The sequence below is a fragment of the Saccopteryx leptura genome, chromosome 3 (genome assembly GCF_036850995.1).
Source record: "Saccopteryx leptura isolate mSacLep1 chromosome 3, mSacLep1_pri_phased_curated, whole genome shotgun sequence".
Lineage (NCBI taxonomy): Eukaryota > Metazoa > Chordata > Mammalia > Chiroptera > Emballonuridae > Saccopteryx > Saccopteryx leptura.
In genome coordinates this window covers 21,759,304-21,781,568 of record NC_089505.1, presented here as the reverse complement: position 1 = coordinate 21,781,568, position 22,265 = coordinate 21,759,304, and the positions used below count along the sequence as shown (strand labels likewise).

Below are 22,265 nucleotides of genomic sequence, written 5' to 3'. Positions count from 1 at the left end.
TCTGTTAGTAGTAAAATTTCTTAACCGCCCACCAGTTCCACAGTAATGGTGATTTATAAAGTAGGGAAGTAACTTTACTTTATAAAATTTATAAAGCAGAGTTACAGCAAGTTAAAGCATAGAATAATAATTACTACTTACCAAGTACTTTATGTCGGATTTTCACTAAGTTTGGCAGAATAAATCTTTATAAAAAAACTTACTATAGTTAAATCTATCTTTTTATTTCTACTTTGGTTGCTCCGCTACCGCCCACCATGAAAGCTGGAACGCCCACTAGTGGGCGGTAGGGACCAGGTTGACTACAACTGCCTTAGATGAATCAAATGTAAAACATTGGTGACGCCAACTAACACTGTATCGCCTCTTCAGATCTGATGTTGACATATTACTGGCATTGTGTATCCTTTCTGTGTGCTGTTTTTCAATTCAGTGTTAAAATGTTCAACTTAGTATCCCATGAAGTTTGAAAACGTTTCCTTTGAATACCTTGTATAATTTGCTACATATATAACATATGAAGTAAAATGGTGGGGTTTTTTTAAAATAAAAGTAAGAAAACTTTTATTTTTGTTATTCGTTAGAAGTTTTATTTGGTTTATTCTCTTAAAGAATGAGACATATAGATATTAACAATAATAATAAACTAACCCAAGTGTCAGGTGCTGTCTTAAATGCTTATGATCTTCCCAGTGTCTCTGTGAGGTGGGTTCCAGTTATAGTCCCCATATTGGCAGGGGATAAACAGAGGCACAGGAAAGTCCAATGACTTGGTCTAAATTCCAGGGCCTCTAAGCAGTATTGCCCATCTTTGAACCTTACAAGCCCGGCTTGAGTCTTCGTTCTAAATCCCTGTCCTCTGCTGCATTCTAGATCAATAGCATATTTAGGTAAAAAGTAGCAATAGAATGTTATCAAAGAGACATATACATGTGTAGACAGCAGAAAATGGAAGCTGGGGAGCAAAATACTTGTATTTGTATGTCCTCTACTGTGTGGCAGACACTTGACAGGATGTTTTAATCATCCTAGTGTCCATCCAAGTCAGGTTTTACTGCCTATGTTTTCAGGAGAAAGACAGGGAGGATGTGAGGAACTTGCATGTGGGCACCTGCTAATAAGCTCACAAGAGCTGCATTTGAACTCAAGTTGTACTCTTAAAAGGCCTAGACTATGTACTTCTTTATCCATTTCCTATTTTCTAGCTTTTTAAATCTTATGACATCACCTTAATAACCAGAAATTTTGAAAGAAAGAGTGTATAGTTTCAGGTATGATGAAAAGGTACAGTCTCTCTCAACCACCAATATATTTTGGTGTTTTGTTGTGGAAAATAATAAACTTTAGTTGGTGTTACCTTTGGTTCTCTTACTGCAGGTCAAGCGGGAATCAGGTGTTGACTATATCTCCTGGTTTAGTCTAGGCCTGCACTAATTTTACCAAAGAAATATAGTTTTGTTTTGTTTTGTTTTACAAATACTATATATTTGTCTGTGGCCATACCACGCTGAACGCGCCCAATCTCATCTGATCTCAGAAGCAAAGCAGGGTCTGGTGAGTACTTCAATAGGAGACAAATACTGTGTATTCTCTTGTGTAGGCCAGATAGTAGGCAGAGGAAAAGGATGTTTAAAATGCTCAAGGAACTCTGGTTTCTCTTCAGATCGCATAAATCTTTCGCCTTTTAAAATGCTCAAGGAAGCAAGCTTTTTAATCATCTTCATATATGTGCTGCTATGCGAGCACTTCAATCATTTTAAGAAAACTGTTCTGATTAGCTATGTTTGTGAGGGTAATAAACATGGATTTGGAGAATGCCTCCTAAATCGTCTTACTTAGACTGGTTACTCACACCTGTTCATTTGAGTTGGTATGTTTTAATATGTATTGTTTGTAGGTTAACTAAACGAAATAGCCTGTTGAACATTATACCTCAACCACCTAAAAGCATTTGGCCTAAGATATTAATAATTTCAGACGCCTTTAATTATAGGTAATAGAATTTGCTGTTTAAATGAATGAAATTGTCTTAATTTAGAAGAGTTTAGTATTACTGAGGTTTCTTTCATATGCCCTCTTGCTTGTCATTTGACCCCCTGACCAATGGTGAAATGGGGTATTATCCCATGTCACTCAGCATTGTATAGTTCCTAAAATGTGTAAGACGGTCATTCTTTGAGCAAATCATGGGGAGCAAAGGGCATCAGAATAAGCTTTCTGGGAGCTTCTTCTCCAATAGGTGTTGTTGATGATTTTCTAGTTTGAAAAGCTTCACTTTTAGAGCTGAGATGCACTGCTATATCAGTTCTCTAGCCTGTTCTTAGTGTGAAGTTAAAATTTAACCGCTCTAACGATGATTATCGTCATCTTAATTTTAAACATCTGTCCTTTTTGTGGTCTCATCTTGTCTTGGGTTTACAGTCTTTGAATGTGAGGAAATAAGAAGTGGAAACGCACAAGCAATGAAAACTTTTCATCCGACTGGATGAATCTGAAAACACCTGTCTTATGCATTTGTGTTTCTCATGAGTTTGTAAGAGTCAGACCAGAGGAAGGAAAGACAGGCAGTATTTCACGTAGCCCATAAATCCTGGCCTCTAATCACTCTCCTGAGATTACATGTACTTCCGGGCCCATGTGGGAGCAGGAACTTGCCCATTGTTCTAGTGCTGAACATCCTTTGGGAATAATAACCACGAGTCCCCATGGGTTGATCTGCTGTGGCTGTTCCCAGCTCACCCTGTCTGGAAACACAGTGATTTCTGCTCCTGCGGTTGGCACGGAACAAAGATCATCACCTCTTTTCTCCTCCCATTGCCACTTGGGCTGGCAACTGAAATTTTAAGAGTATTATATACATTGTTTGATAAAAAAGCATGATGCTGGCCCTGACCGATTGGCTCAGTGGTAGAGCGTCAGCCTGGTGTGCAGGACGCCCGGGTTCGATTCCTGGCCAGGGCACACAGAAGAAGCGCCCATCTGCTTCTTCACCCCTCCCCCTATCCTTCCTCTCTGTCTCTCTCTTCCCCTCCTGCAGCCAAGGCTCCATTGGAGCAAAGTTGGCCCGGGCGCTGAGGATGGCTCCATGGCCTCTGCCTCAGGCGCTAGAATGGCTCTGGTTGCAACAGAGCAATGCCCCAGAGGGGCAGAGCATCGCCCCCTGGTGGGCATGCCGGGTGGATCCCGGTTGGGCACATGCAGGAGTCTTGTCTGACTGCCTCCCCGTTTCCAATTTCAGAAAAATACAACAACAACAACAAAAAAAAAAACATGATGCTGAAGAGTTTGTAAAACATCCTGCCTTTTATGAAAAAAAAGAGGGGAAATTAAAATGAATTTTTGAATATGTCTAAGAAATTCTGGAAGGATTAATAAGACACAAATAAAAGTGGTTATTTGCTTATGGAGTAAGAGTTGGCTTCCACTTGAATAGGTGGGGGACAGGGTGAGAGTGAGAATTTTTTTTATTTTATTTTAATTTATTGTTTTTATGTAAATTCTAGTGTTGCCCCGAATGCATCCCCCCTCCCCCATATCCCCCTCAACATCTCCCTTGCCCCCCTCCCATAGCGCCCTCCCCCGTCCCTTCAGGTTTTTCCCATCCTATCATCCCCTTTCCCTCTGTCTTCTTTTCCTCTGGGCCCTTTGATCTCTCCTCTGTCTCAATTCCGTTCCTCAGTTCACTTTGTTCATTGGATTCCTCAAATGAGTGAGGTCATATGATATTTTTCTTTTTCTGCCTGGCTTATTTCACTTAACATAATAGTTTCCAGGTCCATCCATGTTGTTGCAAAAGGTAAGATTTCCTTCTTTTTCGCGGCCCCATAGTATTCCATTGTGAATATGTACCACTGCTTTTTAATCCACTCATCCACTGACGGACACTGGGCTGTTTCCAGATCTTTGCTATTGTGAACAGTGCTGCCACAAACATGGGGGTGCATTTCTCCTTTTGAAACAGTGCTATGGTGTTCTTGGAGTATATTCCTAAAAGTGGGATACCTGGGTCAAAAGGCAGTTCGATTTTCAATTTTTTGAGGAATCTCCATACTGTTTTCCACAGTGGCTCTACCAGTCTGCATTCCCACCAGCAGTGCAGGAGGGTTCCCTTTTCTCCACATCCTCACCAGCACTTATTGTGTGTTGTTTTGTTGATGAGCGCCATTCTGACTGGTGTGAGGTGATATCTCATTGTGGTTTTAATTTGCATTTCTCTAATAATTAGTGATGTTGAGCATTTTTTCATATGCCTATTGGCCATCTGTATGTCCTCTTTGGATAAGTGTCTTTTCATTTCTTTTGCCCATTTTTGATTGGATTATCTTCTTGGTGTTGAGTTTTACAGATTCTTTATAAATTTTGGTTATTAACCCCTTATCAGACATATTGTTGAATATGTTTTCTCATTGCTTAGTTTGTCTTTTTATTCTGTTCTTATTGTCTTTAGCTGTGCAAAAGTTTTTTAGTTTGATACAGTCCCTTTTGTTTATCCTGTCTTTTATTTCCCTTGCCCGTGGAGATAAAGCAGCAAATATATTGCTGCGAGAGATGTTGAAGAGTTTACTGCCTATGTTTTCTTCTAAGATATTTATGGTTTCACAGCTTATATTTAAGTCTTTTATCCATTTTGAGTTTATTTTTGTGAATGGTGTAAGTTGGTGGTCTAGTTTCGTTTTTTGCTGGTAGCTGTCCAATTTCCCCAACACCATTTGTTGAAGAGACTGTCTTTACTCCATTGTATGCTCTTACCTCCTTTGTCAAATATCAGTTGTCCATAGAGCTGTGGGTTTATTTCTGGGTTCTCTGTTCTCTTCCATTGATCTATATGCCTGTTCTTATGCCTGTACCAAGCTGTTTTGAGTACAATGGCCTTGTAGTATAACTTGATATCAGGAAGTGTGATACCTCCCACTTTATTCTTCCTTTTCAAGATTGCTGAGACTATTTGTGTTCTTTTTTTGGTTCCATATAAATTTTTGGAATATGTGTTCTATCTTTGAAGTATGTCATTGGTATTTTAATTGGTATTGCATTGAATTTATAAATTGCTTTGGGTAATATACACATTTTAATCATGTTTATTCTTCCTAACCATGAACACAGTATATGTTTCCACTTGTTTGTATCTTCCTTGATTTCTTTTATCAATGTTTTGTAATTTTCCGTGTATAAGTCTTTAATCTCCTTGGTTAAATTTACTCCCAGGTACTTTATTTTTTTATTGCAATAGTGAAGGGGATTGTTTCCTTAATTTCTCTTTCTGACAGTTCATTGTTGGTATATAAAAATGCCTCTGATTTCTGAGTATTAATTTTATATCCTGCCATCTTGCTGAATTCATTTATCAAGTCCAGTAGTTTTTTGACTGAGACTTTAGGATTTTCTATATATAATACAATATCATATCATTTGCAAATAATGATATTTTTACTTTTCTTTTCCAATTTGGATGCCTTTTATTTCTTCTTCTTGTCTGATTGCTGTGGCTAGGACTTCCAGAACTATGTTGAATAAGAGTGGTGAAAGGGGGGACCTTTGCCTTGTTCCTGATCTTAAGGGGATTGCTTTTAGAGAGTGATAATTGTTACTGTATCCTTTCATAATTTGAACTATGAGAAAAATTGACCATTTAACGTTAAGTTTTAAATCTGTCCTTCATTCAGGAAATACCAAAGGGGTTTATCTGACCAGATACAAAGAACAAACAAAACAAAACCACAAGTAAAAGCTCCAACAAGATCACAATAAAAACAAGGATAATCTGTGACAACAAAAGCAAAAAAGGGGAGAGGACAAAATTAGCAGTAGCAAAGGAAGATGGAGTGCAGAAGCACTCATGAGATAATGAACTACAATGAATATGATATATATTTTTAATTACCTAATGGAAGCCACCCCTGAAAATACTACTACTGAAACACATAGCTTAAAGAAAGAAGAAACAGAGGAAAGAAATATGGAATACCACTAAACAAAATCAAATGACAGAAAAAAAAGAGAAGACCCAAACAAGAAACAGAGCTATCAGAAAATATATAATGTGGCAATAGGAAACCCTCAAGTATCAATAATTACATTAAATGTAAATGGATTGAACTCACCAATAAAAAGGCACAGAGTAGCAGAGTGGATCAAAAGAGAAAATCCAACTGTATACTGCCTTCAAGAAACACATCTAAGCTACAAGAATAAAAACAGTTTCAAAGTGAAAGGTTGGAAAATAATCCTCCAAGCAAATAATATCCAAAGAAAAGCAGGTGTAGCCATACTCATATCTAACAATACTGATTACAAGACAACAAAGGTAACCAGTGACAAAGATGGTCATTTCATAATGATAAAGGGGACACTGAATCAAGAAGACATAACACTTCTTAATATATACATATGCACCGAACCAAGGAGCACTAAAGCATATAAGATATCTACTAACTGATCTAAAAATAAAAACTCACAAAAATACAGTCATACTTGGAGACCTCAATATACCACTGACAGTTCTATATAATTCATGCAAACAGAAAATCAATAAAGAAATATTCCCTTAAGCGAAACACTGGAACAATTGGATATGATAGACATCTACAGGACATTTCATTCCAAAATGCCAGAGTATACATTTTTCTCCAGTGTACATGGAACATTCTCAAGAGTTGACCATATGTTGGGCCACAAAACTAACATCAACAAATTCAAAAAGATTGAAATTATACCAAGCATGTTCTCTGACCATAATGCTCTGAAACTAGAATTCATCTTCAAAAAAGAAGTAAACAAACCCACAGAAGTGTGGAAATCAAACAACATACTTCTAAAAATCAATTAGGTTAAATAAGAAATAAAAGCAGACATCAAAGATTTATATAGACAACATGACATATCAGAATATCTGGGATGCAGCAAAAGCAGTAATAAGAGGGAAATTCATATCACTACAGGCTTATATGAACAAACAAGAGAGAGCCCAAGTAAACAACTTAACATCACTTCTTAAGGAACTAGAAAAAGAAGAACAAAGGAAACCCAAAACCAGCAGAAGAAAGGAAATAATAAAAATTAGAGCAGAAATAAATGAAAACTGTAGAAAAAAAATCAATAAAACAAGGAACTGGTTCTTTGAAAAGGTCAACAAAATTGAGAACCCCCTGGTAACTCACTAAGGAAAAAGGAGAAAGAACTCATATAAACAAAATCCAAAATGAAAGAGGAGAAATTACCACAGATATCATAGAATATAAAGAATTATTGTAGAATACTATAAAAAACTATATGTCACCAAATTTAACAATCTGGAAGAAATGGATAAATTTCTAGAACAAATACAATATTTCTAGACTGAATCATGAAGAAGTAGAAAGCCTAAACAGACCCATAAGCAGGGAGGAAATCAAAACAACTATCAAAACCCTACCAAAAAAATAAAAGTCCGGGGCCAAATGGCTGTACTAGTGAATTCTACCAAAATTCAGAGATTTGGTTCCTATCCTTCTAAAAGTCTTCCAGAAAATTGAAGAAAAAGCAATACTTCCAAACACATTTTATGAGGCCAAACATAACCCTCATACCAAAACCTGGTAAGGACAACACAAAAGAAAACTATAGACCAATATCTCTAATGAATACAGATGCAAAAATCCTAAACAAAATACTAGCAAATCAAATATAACAACACATTAAAAAAATAAGTCACCATGATCAAGTGGGATTCATCCCAGAAACACAAGGATGGTTCAACATATGTAAAAACAATTAGTGTAATATACCATATTAACAAAACAAAGAAAAAAGCCATATGGTCCTATCAATAGATGCAGAAAAGGCATTTGGTAAAATACAACATCATTTTATGTTTAAAACACTCAACAAAGTGGGTATAGAAGGAAACTATCTCAACATAATAAAGGCCATTTATGACAAACCATCAGTTAACATCATATTAAATGGCAAAAACCTGAAAACTTTTCCTCTAAAATCAAGAACAAGAAAAGCTGCCCACTCTCTCCACTCCTGTTCAACATATTGCTGGAAGTTCTAGCCAGAGAAATCAGACAAGAGAAAGAAATAAAAGGCATTCATATTGGGAAAGAAGAAGTAAAGGTTTCACTTTTTGCAGATGATATGATCCTGTATATAGAAAACCCCAGACTCCACAGAAAGGCTATTAGAAGTAATAAACCAATACAATAAGGTTGCAGGATACAAAATTAATATACAGAAGTCTATTGCTTTCTTCTATGCCAACAATGAAATTTCAGAAAATGAACTCAAAAATACAATCCCTTTTACAGTTGCAGCAAAAAAAACAAACCTAGGAATAAACATAACAAAGAATGTAAAGAACCTATATAATTAAAACTATAAAGCATTATTAAAGGAAATTGAAAAAGACACAATGAAATGGAAAAAATATTCCTTGTTTTTGAATAGGAAGAATAAATATAGTTAAAATGGCCATATTACCCAAAGCAATATACAAATGTAATGCAATTCCAATCAAAATTCCAGTGTCATTTTTTAAAGAAATGGAACAAAAAATCATCAGGTTTATACGGAACCATAAAAAACCCCGAATAGCCAAGGTAATCCTAAGGGAAAAAAACAAAACTGAGGGCATTACAATACCTGACTTCAAATTATACTACAGAGCCATGACAATCAAAACAGCACCATATTGGCAGAAAAATAGACACACAGACCAATGGAATAGAATAGAGAGCCCAGAAATAAAACCACATATATATGGTCAAATCATCTTTGATAAAGGAGCCAAAAACACACAATAGAGAAAAGAAAGCCTCTTCAACAAATGGTGCTGGGAAAACTGGAAAGCCACTTGTAAAAGAATGAAACCCAAATACAGTTTGTCCTCTTGCACAAAAATTAATTCAAAATGGATCAAAGATCTAAATATAAAACCTGAAATAAAAAATTACATAGATGAAAACATAGGTACTAAACTCATGGACCTTGGTTACAAAGAGCACTTTATGAATTTGACTCCAAAGGGAAGGGAAGTGAAGGCAAAGATAAATGAATGGGACTACATCAGACTAAGAAGCTTTTGCACAGCAAAAGAAACTGACAACAAAACTAACAGCCAACTAAATGGGAGGTGATATTTTCAAACAACAGCTCAGATAAGGGCCTAATATCCAAAATATACAAAGAACTCACAAAACTCAACAACAAACATGCAAACAATCCAATAAAAAATGGGGAGAGAGCGTCGGCCTGGCGTGCAGGAGTCCCGGGTTCGATTTCTGGCCAGGGCACACAGGAGAAGCGCCCATCTGCTTCTCCACCCCTCCCCCTCTCCTTTCTCTCTGTCTCTCTCTTACCCTCCCGCAGCCAAGGCTCCATTGGAGCAAAGTTGGCCCGGGCGCTGAGGATGGCTCCATGGCCTCTGCCTCAAGCGCTAGAATGGCCCTGGTTGCAACAGAGCAATGCCCCAGATTGGCAGAGCATCATCCTCTGGTGGGCATGCCAGGTGGATCCTGGTTGCCCGCATGCGGGAGTCTGTCTGACTGCCTCCCCGTTTCCAACTTCAGAAAAATACAAAAAAAAAAAAAATGGGGAGAGGACACAAACAGACACTTCTCCCAAGAAGAAATACAAATGGCCAACAGGTATATGAAAAGATGCTTATCTTCATTAGCTATTAGAGAAATGCAAATCAAAACTACAATGAGATACTACGTCACACCTGTTAGATTAGCTATTATCAACAAGACAGGTAATAACAAGTGTTAGAGAGGCTATGGAGAAAAAGGAACCCTCATCGACTGTTTGTGGGAATGTAAAGTAGTACAACCATTATGGAAGAAAAGTATGATGGTTCCTCAAAAAATTAAGAATAGAATTACCATATGACCCAGCAATCCCTCTACTGGGTATATACCCCCAAAATTCAAAAACATTAATACATAAAGGCACATGCAGCCCCATGTTCATTGTAGCATTGTTCACAGTGGCCAAGACATGGAAACAACCAAAAAGCCCTTCAATAGAGGATTGGATAAAAAAGATGTGGTGTATATATACTATGGAATACTATTCGGCCATAAGAAATAATGATGTAGTATCATTTACGACAACATGGATGGACCTTGATAACATTATATTGAGTGAAATAAGTAAATCAGAAAAAAAACTAAAGACTGTATGATTTCATACATAGGTGAGACACAAAAATGAGACTCATGGACAGAGATAAGAGTGCAGTGGTTACCAGTGGGAGGGGGTTGAGGGAGGGGAGGGGCATAAAGAGAAACAAAGGGTGATGGAGGAACCTTTGATGGGTATACAACATAATCAAATGTCAAAATGATGCGGAGATGTTGTCTCTAAATCTGTGTACTTTAGTTGACCACTGTCACCTGTTAAAATTAGTTTTATAAATAAAATAAAATAAAATACTAAAAATAAATAAATAATAAATAAATAAAAACTGTCCTTCTGTCTCACATCTTGAAGGAAAATTGGACAGTATTCCACCTCTAATGGGAAAGTTGAGGACTTAGTAACTATCAGCTCAGATTGGAGAAAGCATGTGGTAAACTTGGTTAGACTCATCTGGGCTCAACCAGATTCTAAGTACGTAGATGGAAAATGTGTTAAGCCTCTTCAAATCTCAATATTCTTATCTATTCTGTGGAAATAAAAACAATTGTTTAGCTATATTTCAGATATAATGTGAGGACCGATGAGAAAATAAATATTAAAATGATATCCAAGCATCAAATAAATGATGATTACTATCACGTTTCTAGAGGAAGTTGTGATAATCATTTCTCAAGAGGAGAACATTGATCTTTCCATCTTCCTCTTGCTTAAGACCTGGTCAAGTTTCAGACTCTTGAAGGGGGAGAAAAGAGGACCTGTGCACTTCCTCTTGCATCTTTCTGCCTTGAATCCCCAGAGAATCTTTAGCCTCTGCTGGAAAAATATTCAGTTTATAAAAGCATCCATTTAACACCTTTTTGGATTAGTCAGAGCCCTTTGCTTCTGAGGAATGATAACAGGTTTAGCAAACAGGGAATTTATTGGTTTATGTAACGGAAAAGCTAGGGACAACAACCTTCAGGCGTGGTTCGATCCAGGTGCTTAGGAGCTGTGGTTAAGAATCTGTTTGTTTCTTTCAAGTCTGTGTTCCTCTGTATTTGCTTTTTTTTTTTTTTTTAAAGTTGAGCTCTCCCTTTGTGGACTCAAAGTGACTGCTAGCAACTCTAAGCTTGTATTCAGCTAGTTTTAATAGCTCCAGACGAAAGAAAAAGCTTTCTTTTCTTATTGTTCCAGCAAAGTTCTGAGGCCTGGATCTCATTAGTACAACTTGGGCACATGCCCCTCTCGGAACCCAGCTCCAGTGCCAGAGACATAACTGGGCTCTAACTGGACGAGCCAGGGAGCCCTGGAGACCACCCCCCGAAGGCTAAAACCCAGGAGGGCTGTTCCTAAAAGAAGTAAAAAAGAACACGAGGCATGCCTTTCCTCCCAGTGCCCACCCCTCAAAAAATCACTTCAGTGCACAGTATCTACTCTGCAATAAATGATTTTTCGTATTATGAGGATGGAATAATAAACGAACATCCCTCAGAGGGCTTAGACTAGAATCACATGACTGTGCAACTGTGTCCACATGTACCAATGAAAAATGTAGTAAGTGGCAGAACAGATATAATAGTAATAGCTAACATTATTGAATGCTTTCCAGATTTTAGGTGTGTAGTCTAAGAACTTTCCTTTTTTTTTTTTTTTTAACTCATCTAATCTCCAGAAGAACCAGAAGGTAGCAGCTCTTTTTCCATTTTGCAGACGAGAAAGCTGTGGTTACTTCAAAGTAACTTAAGAGCACAGAGGTCTTCATTCTTCTTACTACAGATGGTGAGAGCCCCCACAGTGGGTGCTGTTTAAAGAGGTCCTAAAATGCTAGGGAAGATTTCACCTGCTGGGGACAGAGAGACAGTCTCATTCTAGGCGGAAGGAACAATAAAAGAAGGAATGGAACTGAGGAGGTGCAGGAGGACATGATTAGGAAATGGCAAGAAGTGAAGTTCAGCTTTAACATCGGGCTTGTGAAAAAGAGAGATGAAAACCAAAGCGAGGGGAAGAACGGTTCGTGGGGACCACTTGTGAAGCTCGGCTGCTGTCCTGAGGCGTCTGACCTGTGTGTCGTCTATAGATCTGGGAAGAGGGCAGTGGCATGGATAAGCAAGAAAATGGCTGGACCCCTGAATGTTGTTAGTTGGTATTTGGCTTTATTTCTCTGCCTTCCATCCTTGAGATATTTTAGAAGGTTTTTGCAAATGTCCTGTTAGGGGGCATTTTGGTTGTGACTCGGATTCTTTCAATGACTCGGCTGTACCCTTAGTGAGGGCCTTTGGAAAAGGACTTTTTGACATTTTGACATTGTGCTTTCTGTCCCGACTGCTAAAACGTAAAGCAAAGCCTGCCTTATAGAATAGTTTCAACACAGGACAAGCCATTCTCTGTGCCCGTCACAGTTTACAGTGAGGCCATTCAGCGCTTGGAACCAAGGAGATAACATGGCACACTTATTTCATCGTTTTCTATTTGCACTCCTGGTTTGTTCCGTCGTTAAACGGTGTCGGAATTGAAAATCAGGACTCTTTTCCTGCCCAAAGAAAACACAAGTGGCTGGTGGACCGAAAGATTTACTCACACAAGTTCTTCCAGAGGAAGAAAATCCTGGCCACGCGTCTGCAGAAAGGTTCCTCTCCTGAATGCAGGCTCTGTGCCCGGAGGACAGCATAAATCACTTGTAATTTACGAGGGCCCGATCGCGTGTCACACCCTGCGAGTTGGCGGGTGTCCTGAACACACTAGGACCTCTCTTGGTCAGAGCATACAGAGACGTTTTCCCGAGATGGAGCTGAGGATTTTCCCCTTGGCTGGCCCAGCCATGGAGTGGAGGAAGGAGAAGACAGAAGACTCTTGTTCTTTGAGTTTTGCCACAAGCCTCACTTGCTTTCTCCTAGATTGGAGGAAGGAAAGAGGCAGAAAACAAGACCATTATCACGATCAGCCTATTTTTTTTTATTCAGTTCTTCAACAAATACACATCCTTTCTGAGTGGCAACAATCTGTGAGGCACTTTGCGGGAAACAGCAGTAAAACAAACAGGGGTTTGATTCTCATCAAGACTGAACTTACACAAAGTAGTAGGTCCTATGTCAGGACATGATGACATATTTTGCAGGAGTAAGAAGATGAATAAAGACAGGCAGGGGAACAAACTGGTCCACACCAGGTGTGCAGAAAATGGATTTCTAGGAAGGGGACCTTTGAGCAGAATCTTGAAGAAAGAAAGTGGTAGAGTAAGCCATTCAGGTTCTGGGGGAATTGCATCCCGGATAAGGACTGGCCTCAGGTGAGAAGCAGTCCAGAGAGAGGAAGGAGGGAGTGGGAAGGAGAGGAGACAGAGGGGGAGGGGTAGTCTAGGCGTCATCTAGAGACTCTGCTAAAGAGATGAAGTATTGCCCTGGCTGGTTGGCTCAATGGTAGAGCGTCAACCTGGCATGCAGAAGTCCCAGGTTCGATTCCCGGCCAGGGCACATAGGAGAAGCGCCCATTTGCTTCTCCACCCCTCCGCTGCGCTTTCCTCTCTGTCTCTCTCTTCCTCTCCCGCAGCCAAGGCTCCATTGGAGCAAAGATGGCCCGGGCGCTGGGGATGGCTCCTTGGCCTCTGCCCCAGACGCTAGAGTGGCTCTGGTCGCGGCAGAGCGATGCCCCAGAGGGGCAGAGCATCGCCCCCTGGTGGGCAGAGCATCGCCCCATGGTGGGTGTGCCGGGTGGATCCTGGTCGGGCGCATGCAGGTGTCTGTCTGACTGTCTCTCCCCGTTTCCAGCTTCAGAAAAATAAAAAAAATTAAAAAAAAAAAGAGATGAAGTATTACTGAAAGTGAGATGGATAGCCACGGGAAGGGTTTGGACAGCTGATCCTTGTCAAATACATGAAAACCCAGAGTATAAGCATGAAGTCAGGAACACGGGGACCTGCCTCCTCAGTCTCAGAGAGGAAGCATGTATGCAGTTGTCCTCAGGAACGGACCGTCAGAACTTTAGTTCACCTAGTAGTGCGGACTGTGAAACACAAACCCTAGTTTTGTTTGCTCTTGGTGTAAAAATCACGCATGCTTTTTAAACGGGGATAAAAATGAGTAACCATGAGCCATTTACTCAACGGGTGAGAATGCTTTTCATGGACAGACCTACCGACTACACCCAGTGACCCGTGTCCTGCAAGGTCTCTTGTCTGGCAGTACGTCGGTCACGCTGCTGCTTTGATTGAGCTCCCCAGCGTTATTGCTGTTCTTGCAACAATTAATGTGAGCTTCAGAGTCAAAGAGCAGCTGGGGGAAGACTTGGGGTCAGACTGTCAGAGGCTTCAGTAACCACCTTTACTGTCAGTGAACACGGAGCTGATGCAGATAACTTATCTAGTCTAGAGCTACGGGGAGCGCGGGTTTGATTAAGGTGATTTGGACTCCTCATGAGGAATATCCTCCTAAAAGCGGAGATGGATAACTAGAGTGGGCTCTGCCATAAGCCACCATCATGCTTCTCTTAATGTTTGCAAGCAGGTGAGCACATCTCAGGAATGTTCCTGAAAATGACTCTTGTTTCGTGTAGCCTGTTGGACTAGAATGAACTCTCAGATTCGTGCCAATGCAAAACCCTTCGGAGCTTATGAAAAGCGTCCAGTAAATGTGCTCTGCAAACATACAGACACTATGTAAACAGGAGGCAAATATTTGAGAAGACGAAGAGTGAAATACTTGTTCTTCTGGGAGGGCAGTGCTTGGAACTTGGTGCCCTGACAGCATACCTTCCACGCTCAGTCGCCTGCAGTTTGTTCTCCTTGGCCGCGGACACAGTTATCTGCTTTATGTGTTAAAATGTGCTCAGCCAAAGACCAAACAAATAGCCAAAGGCATTTTCCTATCAGGGCCCGGTTGTAGGAGGGAGAGCCAAAGAACAAAGCTGTCAGTTTTGCATCTTGGCAGGGAGCCGAGCTGCTGTTTCAAAGCTCCAGGATTTACAAGGAAGAAGGAGAAGGGGTATTTTAGCTGAGATTAAGTCAGAATTAAAGCAACAGAAAACGTAAAACTAAGATGAAAGCGAACTCTGGAATGCAGGATGTAAAGGCAGAAACATTCTGGGCCCTCAGATGATTTCTTTAGTTTAGAGCAAGAAGGAAAGCTTTTAAAGGTGCTTAAAGCGGAGATTACAGAGAGGCCTTACTTAATGATACGAGATCACACAGCGTTTGGGCTGGATGAGTCCTCCTCTAGGGAATCACTGGATCTCATCCTATAATTTACAGATAACGGATCAGAAGCCCTGGGGTTTGAAGAGATTGCCCAATGTCACACAACCAGTTGTGGAAGTCCTGGTACTAGAATCTAGGACACCTGACAACCGTGTTGTATCTTCAACCGCTATACAAAAGCAGCAAGCAATTGGAAGTTGTTTCCTGGGAGCAAGGGGCAGACAGCCACGATGACTATGTTCTGAATTGGCAGTGCCTGTGGTGTCCCTGGATGTGGCCTGGTCCCCAAACTCAGGTTGCCTCCTGCCCCCTCACACTTAGCAGCCCAGGCTGGGGTCCCTGTCCCCTGCCCCAGGAGTCGGGGTTGAGACACAGCTATCCCACGCCGTCAGAGCCTGCCTCCCCTCAGAACCCCGGTCATGCGTGACCGGGTGGTACAGTCCCCGGGGTGACTGCTGTGGCCAGGGTCCTGCTAACCACCTGCACAGTCTCAATGACGTCCCGCAGTGTCACTGGAGGTGATGTTTGGCTTCCTGTGCTGACACAGGTTCCCATCTCTTTGACAAAAGCCTGAACAAATCGAAGCTGTATTTAAATAACAGCACTCTTTTTTTTTATGTAAAAGAGCTCCAGTGAAAGCCGGGCTCCTGCTGGTCCCCCACACGACACCCAGATAACTTTGTCCTTTGAAATCACCAGGGTTTAAGTGAACCGTTCTTGCTGGACTGGAGGGTGGAGAGTAGGGGTGGGCGTAACCTAAAGGAAGAGGGGACAGTTCTGTGTGTGTCTCCTTTGAACCAGTATGGTGTTCGTTATCGTTTTTTTTCTCTCATTATTCTTTCATTCACTTATTCATTTATTTTCTTGTTGGTTTACATTCTGATCCTAGCCCAAACAATGTTTAACAAAACCTAGAAAAAAGACCACATAAGTCAACAGAATAGGAATGAAGTCAGGTGACTGAGGAGGGGAAAGCAGATTTCACCCATGAATTGTCTTATGAAATTTGTGTTAAATACCAGGTTTTACCCTGGCCTTCCTGGCAACCAGGATAAAGTAAATACACCAACCTTAGTTATCAGAAAGGGGGGGAAATCCAATTTCTTCAAGAGAGACTAAGTGTTGCTATTCTGGGGCTCCTGGTGTTCCTAAACACTTAGTGAGAACTTCCCGGTGCTTAAATACCGAGCTCCCAGCCCAAGAACAGCCCTTCCTCCCCCTCCCTGGTCTCCATCCCCCCTCTCCCGGCTCTCTTCAAAGTGCCCTTTGCTTCAGGCTACCTGGAGCACCCCTCCCCCCAAAATATACCATGTTCTCTGTGTTGTCATTGGCTCAGTTTGTATATGTAAGGGTGTGGCGTGGGGTAATGCAGTTGAGTTTGAGTCACAAAACTGTGTTGTCCAGGGTGTCCCTAGGGTTAGCAGATGATGAGGACTGGAGTCAGAACTGTAAGGAGAGTCGGAATCTAGTCCTGCTGTGACTACCCAGCCCACAGCAGCCTGCCTTTCCTTCTCCCCAGGGAGCCCTCAGCCCCGTCTCTGGCCCTTTCTGCTACGTCAAGATGCTTTCCGAAGGGCATCCAGAGGGAAGAGAGTTTTGTGGAATACGCTCTGGGGAATGTCGGCTCAAACCTGATGGCCTGGCCGTGTATTAACTTTACGTACCTTCTTGGACCCTGAAAGTGGGGAACAGAGTTTGCAGCTGCATAAAGATGTAGGGTTCAGGTACTAATGTTCTACACATAGGAGGTGGACAGTGAAGTGGCACTCTGAGTTCCTCAGCTCCGTTCTGAAGGTGTAACTGGAACATAGATTCTTCCAGAAGCAGAAAGAAGCCGGTGTTGAGATTCCCCTCCCTTTACATGCCGGAGAAAGCTAGAATTGACTTCACCCTTTCAAAACTTGGGGTACGTCAGGGGGTAGAAGAACACTCTAGAATTTTTGAGTCTGGCAAGGAAAAGAGGTACCGAAATCTGAGGTGTCGGACTTTTGTAGTATGTCACGTGAGAGAAAACACTGAAAAAGTAATCTCTTCTCTCAGGTTACCTGAACATTTACTGAAAGCTTGTTTATTTGTGGTTGCCTTTTTACTATCAACATGCATATTCTTTACATGCATTGCATAGACACCTATGCTTTGGAATGCATCCTTTCTAAAGAAAGGAATATCTCAAAGTGAGAAGTAATTGGGATGAAATAATGTGTCTGGATTGTTGGCCAAGCATCATCATTTGAAAGACCAGGTCTGGCGGCTGGGTTTCAGGTCTCGGGCTGGGGCTGTCGGTGTGGCCCTCGTTCTAATTGCATTGCCTCCAGTCACATTTGGCTAGACAGCTGAAAAAACTGGGGCGCGAGCCCTTGAGTGAACAGAATGAATGTGCTCAATTCTACTTGGAATGTTTTTTATCATTATTTTAAGCGATGACTTGATTCTTACTTGTGCTTCTTCTTTTTAAAAGTGTTAGAAAGGAAGATATCCACCAGACAAAGTAGAGAGGAGCTGATAAGAAGGGGAGTGCTTAAGGAATTGCCTGATCAAGGTGAGGAAATTAATCATACCTTTAAAATAATCTGACCCTTCCTTCTTTGCTCTTTCTTTAATTTTTCTTTTGAAATGTAAGATGATCCTTCCTGGTCTTTGGGAGATAAAGCAGTGAGTACCGCACTTCCGAGAATCTTGCTTTAATTCAGAATGCTTTTGTGAGCTGCAGAGAATCTAAGGTCTTCCAGAAAAGATATTCAATGACCTTTTTGGTGAGCCTTCGCCATCTGTCTAAACCGAAAGCTCTCCTAAGGTACGCTGTAGCTGGAGGTACAGCTGAGATACAGATGCTTACATGACTCTTTCTCATATCTGTTCTTGACCTCCAATCCTTGCGTTTAAGTTAACTCAATTGTTTGCATCAACGCAGAGTTTGAGCCTGGCTCATGCCTTTGGTTTCTTAAGTCTACCAGTAAAAGAGATGATAACTATCCCTCTCTTGTCCTTCATAATGCACTCAAATGTACAATCAATAAGGCATGAATGGGCAAATTAAATTAATGTGCATTCTCATTCTCTCAAGCAATTCTCCTAGTGTTCCTTTTCACTTCTTTAAATCTATGTCTCCCACCTTTACACTAACTTTTCCAAGTATTTCACTAATACTTTTCCAAGTATTTTTTTTTTTTACTAAAGAAATCTTACTAAAAAAGACAAGGATTAGATGGAAACTGAGATAGACCCAATAAACGAAGACACCAAGCTTGGTTATTTTGCCAAATAAGTAATACCAAATAATTTTCATTGCTACCACTACCATGGAGACTAAAGAAAATATTTGTTGCAACATTGTTGATTTACCTCCTGCCTTCCCTACCCTACTCCCCAAACATTTAATGGGTCAATTATTATTATCCTACTTTTGGGAGAACAAATAAAAAGCTATTAAATTGAAATTGAAATAATTTTCCTGATACATGCTCCTTGCAAAGAACTTAACATCTTTTGGCCTTCACTATTTATAAATCGAAACGACACATTTTTTCCAATATCTGAATAATCCAGGTGGAGCTAGGAAATGTTTTACTATTTTACTCCCACTTCAAAGAAAACAAGGAAGTCTGGAGTGAATACTACCACTTTTTTTTTTTTGAGCCCTCACAATTTTAGGCATTTTACTTTATTTCTGGCCTGTTACATATTTCTCACTCCATTTTATGAATAAATTTTTATCTTTCCTAGTTTTCTATGACCTTGAAGCTCTTTATTTTTTGCCTAGGACTTTTAAAAGTAAAAAATACACAACCCTAACTTTTTTCCCTTGAAGGTCGGTTTACAGTATCAAAATTTGTCTCCTGTCTAAGCTCTCCTGTCTCCTAAGTCCCGAGGCAGTAGAGAAGTTACAGACCCACTGAGCACTACACAATCAACTCTATTTAAATATTTTAAAGAAGGGGAAAAGAGGGAAATTTGTGATTGAAATTGTTAATGAGGATTAATGATAGAGATTAAAGTTCCCCCATTTTATTCAATTAAAATTTGTCGGTAGCAAAGAGTTTACTTTTTGTAAAAACAAGTAGCGATGGTCAATCTGAAGAAATGCTTAGTATATAGCCTGCCCAGTGGTGGTTCAGTGGATAAAGTGTTGACCTGGAAGGCTGAGGTTGTCAGTTCGAAACCCCAGGCCTGCCTGGGCAAGGCACATATGGGAGTTGATGCTTCCTACTCCACCCTCCACTTCTTTCTTTCTCTCTCTCTCTCTCTCTCTTCCCCCTCTCTAGAATGAATAAATAAAATCTTTTTTAAAAAGAAAAAGAAATGCTTAGTATTTCATTTTTATTCTTCTTCATCTGTTAAATTATTTGGCTGATACACTACAATGTCATATACTTATTTCCCCCCAAATCTGACGTGTTTGGCCTTTTCATTTAACTTTTGCAGACTGAACATTAAAATTTTTAAGACACAAAAGAACCCAAAATGAGTTTTAACTTAAACATAATGTAATAAGCTTTAATGATTGGGAAGTCATAAATGACTGAATTTTACCTTCCAGCTTTTGTGCAGTCCCTGGATACAGCTACAGAAATTACCTAATACTTGGCAGTTCCCGTGATGCCTATTGGAAATAGGGTTCTTTACCCTTTTCTGCCGAGAGCTGGAGAAAACACTTTTCTGTCATTTTTCCGTAAAAATTACCTCGAGAATTTCAGTCTGTGTTCAGCTCTAGCCGGAGACCGGAAGCCGCTGTGCTTGGCGACAACCTCCTCTCTCTTCTGCCCGTGAGGATGCATTCCTTGCCTTCTTCCTCTTGACCTTGCCTTAGCTCTTGACAGTGCTTGTCAATGATGCCCCTTTTCCATCGAGCCAGATAGACTTTTTAAATCTCTCCAGCTAGCCTGGGTTTGACCTTGTCCACTTCACCCCTTACTCTCCCTCCCAGCTATTATTATTATTAACTCCTTTTAAATGATCTTTTTTACACCAAGATCTAACTTCAGTCTAAAAGTTCAGCAGTTGGTCTTCTCTCCTGAGAAGTTCATGGTCTAGTCCAAGTTCAATCCTCATCTGGTCTTGCCTTCCATCTTTTCTCTTGACTCGAACGTGAGAGCATGTAACTGTTTTTGCCTGCCTGCCAGCCTCCTTGCCTGTTCTCTCCTAACCTTCTATCACGTCACCCACCTTTTGCTCATATGTGATTTTCTCCGGCTCTCTGTTCCTGTATTAAATACACCTCTCACATTCACTTGTTCACCAGAAAGAGGGAAAACCCTCCAACCCTCTCCTGCTCCTTATTTAACCTCTTGTTTCTGTGCGTGCTTTAGCTCTTGGTTGACTTTAGTCTCACAACTCTTGTCTGAGTTTTTCTTTGCATGAAATGCTCCTATGAGACTTGGCGAATGGGCTTCTTGCTGTAAACTGCAGTCTAGCTCAGAATCTTCTTTTGCCTTCTTTTGCTAGCTTATATTTTACATAGGTACACAAACTGTATGAAGGACTTAACTTGTTTTAATTCTAAAATAATAGACAAACGAGAAAACCTTCTCGGTCACATAGCAGTTGTTAGTAACTTCAGTTCTCCTCTGATTTATTCTTAGCTTCCATATTTATTACAGACATGTTTTCTTTTCCTGCGGTTTTTTAAATAAGCACTAGCTTTATTCCTTATTTCAAAGTAAGTATCTTTTCCCATTGTCAACTAACTATTTCTATCATGCGATAACCCAGTTTCTCCTTGTAATAATAACTAAGAACTTTTGGGTTCTTTTTAGTTTGACATAGACTCTTTAAAATGCATTATGTTAATTTTACTGAAATAGTTAAGATTTACTAGTAATGTCATTGCCTCCAATGGCTGTCTATTTTATTGTTATAAAATAAAGATTAGAGGTGTTTGAAAGTTGTATGACTAAGCAGCACCTGCCTTTCCATTTTGAACATGATATAACTTTATGATATGTATTTTTTTACTTATGAAAATGTCATGCTTGTTTTTGTCAATAAGATCAGCAGGTTTTACTGTGGGCTTAAAGCCATTCACTCATATTTAATGCAACTTGGGAAAATGGTCTCCGTATTATAATGGTTGCCATATTAAGATTAATCAAAATTGCGTAAATCAGCTCTCATTATGCATTTCTTCAGGTATTCTAAGTAAAAACTTCATTAATTTTTCTTTCATAACAGTAGCAAAGCCTCTTAACATTTTCTAGGTATGAACAAAGGTTAATCTTTTCAAGCATTTTGGTTGCTATGAGGTCCTGCAAAATCTCTTTTACTTTAGAAACGCCTAGCTAGGAATTGTGAATGTGAACATTAAGGGGTTAAAATTGGTTATTTATGGTTTAGATAACATATTTAAAATATTATTTTTAGTTGTGACTTTAAAAAATTCTTCTGTAATTACTTTTTTTTCAAAATTTTTTCCTTGTAATGTTTTAAAATTATTAGACCAACTTAAAGACTCTTTGATCGGTTACTTATAACAAATTATCTGAGTTCATTTTAATACTTCCATAAATAAGAAAATGAAAATACCATTAGCCTTGGAACCATCATTCCTTGAATGTACAGTAGTAGTTGTATTACTGTATAAATTTAACATATCATAGAGGTAATATTCTAGAGATGGGGGTGCTTAGAAAAACTTCCTGTTCTCCCACCAGTTGTTTCAATGTGTAATTACATTTCATGTTACCTGTGTAGTTGCATTCACCTTGTGTTTTTGGTGCTGGTTAAAATGTTTATTCCATTTTTCAGATTACCCCTTTTAGGTTCAGTTTCTGAATGACCAAGGGACTCCTAGCATTGACTTCAACAAAACCCGAGCACCAGAAGAGAAGGTCTCTGCTGTCTGGGGGCGCTTTATAATTAAGATCATTGTCCCCGTTGTCTGGAAATGGCACCTGGATGCCCTCTCCACAGCTGTGTTCCCCCAAGACTAAGGATTTTCTAGTTCTTTCATTTGAATGAATTATTTCGTAAAACGTGGTGA

At 39.8% G+C, this 22,265-nt stretch overlaps 1 protein-coding gene across 4 annotated transcripts in view; it reads left to right on the top strand.

Annotated features, from left to right (window-relative positions):
- The window catches only part of PHACTR2 (phosphatase and actin regulator 2), a 245,767-nt gene that overhangs the window by 175,023 nt on the left and 48,479 nt on the right, over positions 1–22,265 (top strand). For all 4 annotated transcript variants that reach the window (XM_066373084.1, XM_066373081.1, XM_066373083.1 and 1 more), the window contains exon 3: positions 17,748–17,828. In XM_066373084.1, the coding sequence (XP_066229181.1) occupies positions 17,748–17,828 (81 nt within the window). The remainder of the gene's footprint in view (positions 1–17,747; positions 17,829–22,265) is intronic.